At 36.8% G+C, this 11,513-nt stretch overlaps 2 protein-coding genes across 2 annotated transcripts; both read left to right on the forward strand.

Moving 5' to 3' along the window:
• The first annotated feature begins 183 nt into the window (after nt 1-183).
• Nucleotides 184-2,007, forward strand: LOC103946890 (calmodulin). The gene is made up of 4 exons (XM_009357707.3): nt 184-336; nt 805-962; nt 1,501-1,581; nt 1,672-2,007. The coding sequence occupies exons 1-4, from the start codon at nt 261-263 to the stop codon at nt 1,804-1,806; spliced, it is 450 nt and encodes a 149-aa protein (XP_009355982.1). The 5' UTR covers nt 184-260; the 3' UTR covers nt 1,807-2,007.
• A 434-nt stretch (nt 2,008-2,441) lies between these two features.
• On the forward strand, nt 2,442-5,300 carry LOC103946889 (pentatricopeptide repeat-containing protein At5g16860). Its single transcript, XM_009357706.3, has one exon. The coding sequence runs from the start codon at nt 2,515-2,517 to the stop codon at nt 5,038-5,040; it is 2,526 nt and encodes an 841-aa protein (XP_009355981.1). The 5' UTR covers nt 2,442-2,514; the 3' UTR covers nt 5,041-5,300.
• The last annotated feature ends 6,213 nt before the right edge of the window (nt 5,301-11,513 follow it).

An 11,513-nucleotide genomic window follows, 5' to 3' on the forward strand; every position in this document is an offset into this window, starting at 1 on the left:
GTACGCTGTAAGCGAGTGGCGATGGGGTCGCAAATCGCAATCACATGGCCGTACAAAAATTAGCAGATGCGTGATCTCCACCGTCGGATCAGACCCTAAAATTCTAACAAGTAATTAACAAATGATTTTTCCAAAGACTTGAATCTCAATGGATCCTACTTGCATATTTTTAGGGACATTTTGATCGAAAATTTCATCGGTCAACGAGATCAAGAAGTAGTCCACACATTTTGCCAAAATCTTGAGAGCAGAGACCAAAGATGGCAGAGCAGCTAACGGAGGAGCAGATCGCCGAGTTCAAGGAAGCTTTTTGCCTCTTTGACAAAGATGGCGATGGTATATATTTCTACACCTTCTCGTATGTGTGTGTATATATGTACATATGTATATGTATATGTATATAAATCATGTATATATTATTGGGTTTAATTTTGTTTTGTATAGAAGTAGTTAGAAAGTTCATGGATCAAGTTTTGAACCACCACTTGTGATTGTGTTTTTGAATGATTCATGCCGAACCTTGAAAGGTCGATATCTGTGAATTAGCATGTTTTGGGTCTGTAGATGTAGTAAATCCGTTCTCTTGCACCCAAGTTCGAATCTTTCTTCCCGTATAGTTTATGCAGTATATTCGTTCTCTTGCACCAAGTTCGAATCTTTCTTCCTGTATAGTATATTGATTCAGAATATCGTCTTGTATAATTAAAAAGAAAAGGACATTTATGGGTTCTGTTTAGTACATTTATGCTACTTCCCATTTTTCAGGTAGAAGTAGTTTTGATTCATGTTTTTGTTTGGACATAGGTTGCATCACTACCAAAGAGTTGGGAACTGTGATGAGATCTTTGGGACAGAATCCCACTGAGGCTGAATTGCAGGACATGATCAGTGAAGTTGATGCTGATCAGAATGGCACAATCGATTTCTCCGAGTTTCTGAATTTGATGGCGAGGAAGATGAAGGTATATAATCTCCTCCCATTGTATTCTGGTGTGTCGTATTTTGAATCTCAGACAGTGATCTGCTGTACTTTGCCGAATCAGATGAAATATCGGCGTTTTTGTGCAACACTCGTACTTGTTTATAACTTTCATCATTAAGATTTTTACATAAAATCGCTGCAGTAACTGAATTCGGGTTGTTCAAATTTCATATGGAGCTTAGGGAGAATGAGGACTCTCGTAATTCTTTCATTCAATGGTCTTCCAACTGATCCGTCGTTGATTGAAGTGTAATTGTTCTGTTCTAATTTGATCCACATAGAAAGTCTGTACAGTGATTGCTAATCTTGCTTCTAATTATAACTAAAGAGCAAATGCAACTGTGCAAGTGCTTCATGAGTCTTGACCGTGAGTAGGAATCGGTGTCAATAATCAAAGAATTGGAAGCGTTAGTATCGTTATGTTTTGGTTCGTTTGATTAAATTTTGGTATGCTCTTCTGTCTGTGGTTTGGATGTGCGAACTTACACGCAAAGTTTGTTGAATTAAAACTTCTGCAGGATACTGATTCCGATGAGGAACTCAAAGAAGCTTTCAAGGTCTTTGACAAGGACCAGAATGGCTTCATTTCTGCTGCTGAGGTAAAGATCATAATTTGCTGTTTCTTCGATGATGTATGGAAGAATGTGTGTAGTGGAAAACTTACAGGGACAATCTGCCTAATTGTGCAGCTTCGACATGTAATGGCGAATCTTGGTGAGAAACTGACGGATGAAGAAGTGAATGAAATGATCTGTGAAGCGGACGAAGATGGCGATGGCCAGGTGAACTATGAGGAGTTTGTGAGGATGATGCTTAACAAGTGAAGTGAATTGTACTTTGTAGTGTTTGGATTCTAAAAAGGGTTAGGGCTATGAACGCTTGTGGTTTGTATTGTTGTAGAATCGGTCATATTAATATGTTTGCCTTTGGACTTTCTCAACAAGCTGGAATTCTCATCTGTTGGAATTAATTCAATCTTTAACGAGAAACACTTTCAAATAAAAGTATGAGGTTACTGTTAGTTACTTCACGTTTCAGTGTGACAAGTCATTTTGAAAAATCTCTCTTTAACGACAAACATTTACCTACACTTGAATGGCATAGTGGTAATATCGCTAGCAAATTATGCTATTACCTTGATATACGGTTACAATAGTATTCTCGTCATAATAAAAGTTCTTTTCTAGAAGAAAACCTGACACATTGAAATCTTGTAATGCTTCGTCTTGTTATTTAACGTCCAATTAAAATGCTGATACATAAGATAATGCGTTAAACGATTACATAAACGTACTAAAACATGTTATGTAATTTTCATATTATATGAGTTAATAAAAAACACAAGCCGTATATAAACCGTATTAAACGGCTCAACATGATTATGACACGAACATGATTAGGGCCGCCCCAAACTTGTTTATTTCTTGTTGTTAGGTCCAATTAAAGTCCAAACCCGGCAACCCGCACCCAAACAAAACGAACTCCGATTAGTAAAGGCTAAAACCCCAAAAATGCAGTGAAATCCCTCTAGCATGCTCTGCGTCTCACTGCCTCTAAAACCCTTCACCAACAGAGCCTTCTTCTCCACTGCGGCGGCACTTTTAAGGCAATGCAAGTCTCTACCGGAAGCCAAGCTCCTCCACCAGCGTATCCTGGTCCAAGGCGGCCTCGCACACGCCGCCACCGATCTCATTGCCGCCTACGTCGCCTGCAATGCTCCCTCACAAGCCCTGGGGTTGCTCCAACGCCTTGTGCCGTGCCCGTGGACTGTTTTCTGGTGGAATGTGCTTATACGGACCGCCGTGGGTTCTGGGTTACTTCATGACGTGCTTAATCTCTACCATCGGATGCAAATGCTTGGGTGGCGGCCTGACCATTATACTTACCCCTTTGTTCTCAAGGCTTGCGGCGAGCTTCGGTCCTTCTGGCGAGGATCGTCGGTTCATGCCTCTGTGTTCGCAAATGGGTTTGAGTCAAATGTGTTTGTTTGCAATGCGTTGGTTGCTATGTATGGCCGCTGCGGTGCGTTGGACGATGCCCGTAAGGTGTTCGATGAATTGTCTGAAAGGGGGATTGGGGACGCTGTGTCGTGGAATTCGATTGTGGCGGCTTATGTTCAAAGTGGGGATTCGAGTAATGTGTTTAAAATGTTTGATCGGATGATGGGTGATTTTAGTGTGCGCCCAGATGCTGTTAGTATAGTTAATGTTCTTCCTGCTTGTGCTTCAGATGGTAAGCCGATGTGGGGTAAGCAGATTCATGGTTATGCTATTAGAAATGGTTTATTTGAAGATGTTTTTGTGGGTAATGCCGTGGTTGATATGTATGCTAAGTGTGAGATGATGGAAGAGGCACGCAAGGTATTTGATAGGATGAAGGTAAAGGATGTTGTTTCATGGAATGCAATGGTTACCGGGTATTCTCAGATTGGTAAATATGAGGATGCCATTGGTTTGTTTGAGAAGATGGGGGAGGAAAATATTGAGTTGAATGTTGTCACTTGGAGTGCTGTCATTGCAGGGTATGCTCAGAGGGGACATGCTTATGAAGCGCTGGATGTTTTTCGGAAAATGCAGGCTTGTAGCTCCAAGCCAAACATTGTTACTCTTGTGTCTCTTCTTTCAGGGTGTGCCTCTGCTGGAGCATTGATTCAAGGAAAAGAAACCCATTGTTATGCAATAAAATGGATCCTGGATTTAGAAGGAAATGACCCTGGAAATGATACGATGGTAATTAATGGTCTGATTGACATGTATACCAAATGCAAGAGTCCCAAAGTTGCTCGAATGATGTTTGATAATATTGAACCAAAGACAAGGAATGTGGCGACTTGGACTGTGATGATCGGTGGGTATGCACAGCATGGGGAAGCTAATGAGGCATTAGAACTATTCTATCAGATGCTGAGAAAGGATTGCCCTCTAAAACCAAATGCTTTTACTATATCTTGTGCCCTGATGGCCTGTGCTCGTCTGGGGGCACTGAGGTCCGGTAAACAAATTCATGCTTTTATAGTACGCAATCAGTGTGATTCTGGGAAGCTGTTTGTGGCCAATTGCCTCGTTGATATGTATTCAAAATCCGGAGACATTGATGCTGCTAGAGTTGTGTTTGATTACATGCAACAAAGAAATGCTGTTTCTTGGACTTCACTTATGACGGGCTATGGAATGCACGGTCGTGGTGAAGAAGCCCTACAAGTTTTTGGTGGGATGATGAGTCTGGGGCTGGTGCCTGATGGTGTAACTTTAGTTGTTGTCCTGTATGCTTGCAGCCATTCTGGAATGGTCGATGAAGGAACAAGGTACTTCAACAGCATGAGCCAGGATTTTGGGATTGTTCCTGGGGCTGAACACTATGCTTGTATGGTTGACCTCTTGGGTCGTGCTGGCCGTTTGGACGACGCGTTGAAGATGATCAAAGACATGCCTATGCAACCAACCCCAATTGTATGGGTGGCCTTGCTCAGTGCGTGCAGGACGCATGGAAATGTTGAACTAGGTGAATATGCTGCACAGCGGTTATCAGAGATTGAGTCAGAGAATGATGGATCATATACATTGCTTTCGAACATATACGCCAATGCCAGACGTTGGAAAGACGTGGCCAGAATCCGATCGTTAATGAGAAATACTGGCATCAAGAAGAGGCCCGGATGCAGTTGGGTGCAAGGTAAGAAAGGCAACGCAACATTCTTTGTGGGCGATAGGGCTCATCCAATGTCTCAAGAAATATATGAGAAACTTGCAGAATTGATCAAACGCATCAAAGACATGGGATACGTTCCCGAGACAAGTTTTGCACTTCACGACGTCGATGATGAGGAGAAAGGAGACCTTCTTTTCGAGCATAGTGAGAAGTTGGCTCTGGCCTACGCAATCCTAACTACGCCGGCAGGCCAACCTATCCGGATCACCAAGAACTTACGCGTCTGCGGTGATTGCCACAATGCCATTACCTACATCTCCATGATTGTTGAGCATGAAATCATATTGAGAGACTCAAGTCGATTTCATCATTTCAAGAAAGGATCCTGCTCCTGCCGAGGCTATTGGTGACGAACAAAGTGTGCTCTCATTTGTTTCTTATTTTAAGTACCATCATGTAACGATTAATGCATTAGATGTAAGGTTTACGGGAAGGTCATGTAGAGAATTTTTAAGCATGACGGTCACACTGTGACATAATGTTACTAATCCAGACATTGTTTGGATAATTTGCTATAAGGCCAACCATACACAAATACACATGCTGTGCTATGGATTGTCCCCAACTTCACCAACTCCATCTACTAAGCAATGGAGCCACTATCTTCCCATCTCTCTTCTCCCTTCCTTTTCTCTCTTTATCTTCCTATCTCTGTTCAATCTTGTTTGGCCACCATAGGAAGAAACATAAAAATATAACGAACTCCACCCAAAAAAAAAAAAAAAAATCAGATTATTAATCCAACTTGATTTCCAAGTATTTTAATAAAAATAACAATAAAACACTTACATATAGCCCTGTACCGTGGAGGTGGAAAAATACAACACTATCATTAAAAAAACTAATATTTAAAAAAGCTAAAAAATGTCACAGTGGCTACATTTAGCTAAACCATTAGAGATGGCCTAATACCACTTGTTGAGACCCACATTTTTCATACTCTTCCTAAATTGCACCTATTGCACATATATTGTCTTCAGTTTCACCACCTCTATCTACCGGCCAATTGAGCCGTCATCTTTCTATATGAGCAACACCTCCAACTAGACCTGGCAATTTATTACACGACCCGTTAACAAGACACGTAAACGACACGAAAATAACGGGTTTCGGGTCAACACGATAACTAATCGGGTCATTATCGGGTCACACGATAATAACCCGTTAATAACGGGTCCTTAACAGGTTTACATGAAAGTGACACGCGGGTAACCTGTTTCGACACGATAAGAAAAATGCTATTTTGATGATTTTAATTTTTTAAACTACTAAAAAAAACTTACTATAAAATGCAATAGATATAATGAATATGTATATATTGTTTATTAATTATTATTCTATTATTATTTTATATAAATTTTAAAATTTAAGTTTTATTTATTTATTTATTTTTATAATATATTGTAGACAAAGATTGAGATTAAAAATCATAAAACACATTAAAAATAAAAATATCAAGTAATTTAAAAATACCAAAAACATAAAAAAATTATAATAATTAATTTCCCGCCTAATATTTCAAGAGTTTCATCCATTTCCCACCTAATGTTTGGGAAATTTTGCAACCTATATCCATCCATTTCCCACCTAATGTTTAACCCAAAGAAAAAAAATAACCAGCTTTTTTATTTTTTATTTTTTATTTTTATCTCTTATAACATTTTAACTTGAATAAAAATAAAATACGTAATAAAAAACATAAATGTAATTTTATTATTAAATATCATTACATACTAATTGAAACATAGTCTAATTAACACTTAAAATATATAAATAATTAATATATTTATTCCAAGTCATCAAAACGATAAGATTCACTAACGCTTAAAGTTTATTTATATTTTCATTAAGTATAACATCAATGCGTATCCCATCAAAATGATGAAAGTATGAATAAACTCTTAAGTGTTAGTGAATTTATCGTTTTGACGGGATACGTATCCTACAAAACTAATTTCAACAATCCAACCGTCAAACTTCTTTATACATGCTTCAAGATCGCATACTCCAAAAATTGCAAAAAACAAACATTCAGAGATGAAGTAATGAGACAAAACTTTTCAACGGTTATAAACAAAAAATCACGATTTAACGGTTATTTTAACTCCGATTTTGATATTTTTTACAGCTATACTCCTTGAACCTAAACAAATACAATGAATGAATTCGATCTTCAATTTAAAATATTTACACTAGTGGATACCACAAAATCTTATGTTATACTTGATGAAAGTATAAATTAACTCTTAAGTGTTAGTGAATCTATCGTTTTGATGTGATACGCATCCTACGAAACTAATTTCAACGATCCAACCGTCAAACTTGTTTATATATGCTTCGAGATCGCATACGCCAAAAATTGAAAAAAAAAAACATTCAGAGATCAAGTAATGAGACAAAACTTTTCGACGGTTATAAACGAAAAATCACGATTTAACGGTTATTATAACTCTGATTTTGATGATTTTTTACAGCTACACTCCTTGACCCTAAATAAATACAATGAATGAATTCGATCTTCAATTTAAAATATTTACACTAGTGGATACCACAAAATCTTATGTTATACTTGATAAAAGTATAAATAAACTCTTAAGTGTTAATGAATCTATCGTTCTGATGAGATACACATCCTACGAAACTAATTTCAACGATCCAACCATCAAACTTGTTTATATATGCTTCAAGATCGCATACGCCAAAAATTGCAAAAAAAAAACATTCAGAGATCAAGTAATAAGTACAAAACTTTTCGACGGTTATACATGAAAAATCACGATTTAACGGTTATTTTAACTCCGATTTTGATGATTTTTTACAGCTACACTCCTTGACCCTAAACAAATACAATGAATGAATTCGATCTTTAATTTAAAATATTTACACTAGTGGATACCACAAAATCTTATGTTATACTTGATGAAAGTATAAACAAACTCTTAAGTGTTAGTGAATCTATCGTTTTGATGTGATATGCATCCTACGAAACTAATTTCAACAATCCAACCGTCAAACTTGTTTATATATGCTTCGAGATCGCATACGCCAAAAATTGCAAAAAACAAACATTCAGAGATCAAGTAATGAGACAAAACTTTTCGATGGTTATAAACGAAAAATTACGATCTAACGGTTATTGTAATTCTGATTTTGATGATTTTTTACAGCTACACTCCTTGACCCTAAATGAATACAATGAATGAATTCGATCTTCAATTTAAAATATATTACACTAGTGGATACCACAAAATCTTATGTTATACTTGATAAAAGTATAAATAAACTCTTAAGTGTTAGTGAATCTATCGTTTTGATGGGATATGCATCCTACAAAACTAATTTCAACGATCCAACCGTCAAACTTGTTTATATATGCTTCGAGATCGCATACGCCAAAAATTGCAAAAAAACAAACATTTAGAGATCAAGTAATGAGACAAAACTTTTCGACGGTTATAAACGAAAAATCACGATTTAACGGTTATTTTAACTCCGATTTTGATGATTTTTTACAGCTACACTCATTGACCCTATATGAATACAATGAATGAATTCGATCTTCAATTTTAAAATATTTACACTAGTGGAAACCATAAAATCTTATGTTATACTTGATGAAATTACAAATAAGTGTAGATTTTTAAAAATCTCATGAACAATGTTATTTATTTGAGTGAAAAATTAATAATAATAAGTGTGAAAAATGTAATCACACGTAATGAAAAACTTTACAACGTTCATTAAGGGGTCAACTCCGAAATTTAGTATGTATATACTAATTTAGTATTATGTTTTACATTTTTTTGGGTCAAATTATGTTTTTCTTTTCATTTTTATTGATTTAAAATATAATTTTCTTAACGGGTAACGGGTCGGGTCATATTACCTGATAATATTAACAGGTTGATTTCATGTCGGGTCATATTACCTGTTTACTTTAACAGGTATTACACGACACGACCCGTTAAGATATCGGGTATGACACGAAAACGACACGAACACGAAAAACACGATACGAATGCCAGGTCTACCTCCAACTATGATGATGTCTCAAGCCCCACTATTGGCTCTAATACCACTTTTTGAGGTCCGCATTCTCTTTACTCTTCTTCGATTGCACCTATGTTTTCCCCAATTTCACGAACGAGGATCTTTTAATCGTGTCCATTTATTGTACATTGTACGGTCATAAATTATTTAAAATTTTTTATTTCAAATTGAACACAAATAGTACCTTACGAAAACTAATCGCACAATTTACGATGAACGAACACAATTAAAGGATTTCTTAAATCCTCATAAAGAAAATCCGAAAATAATCCTGGTTCCAATTTCACCACATAAGTGCATACAAAGTGTAATTAATGCTCATAGACCTACTCAACCGAAAAGTTTTATATCGAAAAGTATCGGTGTACTTCAGAGAGAACTACCACTTGATATACCCTTAACATGCATTCGGACGTGAGATAATTATACATATTCCACACTTGCTAACCAGATCAATCTCTATTATTCTCACGTAAAGTGCACGAAGTTGAGGGAATTGCAAATCATCACGAGGACGAAGTTACGCAATTCCCCATGATAAGTTTTAACTTTCACTAGATGCCATGGCAGGCGAGTAAATTTGATTTAGACAAGACACGAGGGTGTCTTCATGATTGGTTGCAATGGAGAGGTCGAGCGATATACAGTATGTGTGTGTCTGTCGGCAGAACTATATGTTGCGTCTCCACAAAAACAACAAATGAAAATGATTAGTCGGACGATTAGTCTAATATGGCTATATAATCCATCATTAAAAGTTAAGTTAATGTCATGTTTTTGTTTTGTTTTGATTCGGAACTGATTTTTTGCAAAAGCTATTAATCATGAAATAGTTGAAGATATCTTGATTAGATTCTTGAAAGGAAGATATATTCATTTAACTTTTTCTAAAGCCTTGAAGCTAGCTAAAAGGGGTAGGGGGCCGGGGACAATATTTCATGAATAAGTCATCTAACATGCTCGAAATAATAGTAATCTAAAGTTATTGACGGGATGTGGATTACGACATTTAATCATATAGGTAGTGCACATGATTCACAAATTAAAATTTATTTAGAATGTATATCGTCTTGTAAATAAAATAAAAAAAAAAAAGGAGGATAAGAATATAGGAAAACTAACGAAAAGGTTTGAAAACTTTGAGTTTTAACAATAAAGACAAAATAAAGGATAAAATGAATACTACCAGGATTGACTTTTTAATGTAAAAATGTGGTTTTTTGTTAAAGTGAACAGTACCGTGGGCTTTTCGTTAAAACTCCTTAAGAATATACCAACACAATTTCCATCCCAAGTTTGGTACAAATTTCCTCCCATAACATTATTCTTGAAACTAATAGAGCTCCTTACCACTGCAATATGCTTCCTCTATTAGTCTACGTGATCTCTTGTTTTTTTTTTTCCAACAAATGATATTATCAATACTAAAGGAGAGGGAATGAGCTTACCTTACAATGTGATAGCAATAATGTGGTTAAATTCGTCTTTGACGAGAATCGAACCTAATACCATTTACTTATAAGTGAAAAGGAATATCACTAGACTGTAAGAATCTCTTCTTTAAAGAAACTATATATGTGCATTTGCAAGACTGAAGGGAGCTCGATGGCCCTCCTCACTTATTCCCACAAGACCTAAATGCTACTAATACGTTTCAATCTCTTTTTTTTTTTTCCTTGAGAAAAATATAGAAGTTTATTAAATGGAAACACAACCCAATACAAGTTACAACAATCAACTTAATAAAATTAGGGGACAACCCAAGAAGCCCATTCAACAATTAGACAAAAATATAAATGAAAAGAAAAATTATAACCCTAATCCGTATCAAGTAGAATGATGCTACCGTCGCAACCACTTCGCCAGTAGCCACGAGAGGAACCACTTTAAGATTCGTTGAATTCGACAAAGGTATCGCAACATTGAACATTTCAACCCGCAACAAAGAAGTATCCCAACCAAATTTTGCCAACAAAATTGCCGCACCGGAGAAGAGGCACCAGATTTTTATAAAAAAAATTTAAAAAACGAAGGGGATGGGGCTGAGGGGGCATCTAAAACACCCTCGATTTGGGCAAAGTCGCAGCATGCTTGACCTCGATTTTAGCATACCAGTTGTGTGCGAAGCCTTGAAGGGATACAGATCTGAAGGCCAAAACAAGTGACACAATTGGCTTTAAGCAAAGGTTGAGGAAGGGATGGAATGTGATAAAGAGGAGGATGGGCATTGGGGGTTGAAGGAGGGTGGTTGTAAGATGGGGATTAGGGTTGACAAAGGGCAAAATATGATGAAAAACACCGGAAAACGTCGAAGAACGCTGAAAATAAAAGTCGTGACCTCACTATCTGACAACCATAGGCAACGGAAGGGTAAGACACAAAGATAATTACTAGAGAGGAGAAGGAAAAAGAGGAAGAGCAAGGAGGTTGCTGCCCACCCCAACCAAAAGGAGTCGGCGGCAAAGAGAGCGGGGTTTTAGGGGGTTCTATGCGAGAGAGAAAAGGGGGAAGTGGCTAGGGTTCTTTTTGCGGTAATGTTAATTGTTTTGTCTTTGTTGATGCATTTTTCAATCTTTTGATTCCGCTTCGTTGGGGAATAAGGGCTTTCCGATTAGTCGTGGAATAAGGGATTCACACTTATTTTTTCTGGACTAGTTTACATGTAGGGCATCTCTTAAATAAACATGAAAGCTCTTGTATTTTGGTCTCAATTGGCGTGAAAACTGACCTAATTAGCCCTACCGAAGTTTACCTTCATTATGAAACGCGTACG

This window comes from the organism of the source record quoted next, unplaced genomic scaffold (genome assembly GCF_019419815.1).
Source record: "Pyrus x bretschneideri cultivar Hongxiangsu unplaced genomic scaffold, Pyrus_bretschneideri_v1 Contig3, whole genome shotgun sequence".
Lineage (NCBI taxonomy): Eukaryota > Viridiplantae > Streptophyta > Magnoliopsida > Rosales > Rosaceae > Pyrus > Pyrus x bretschneideri.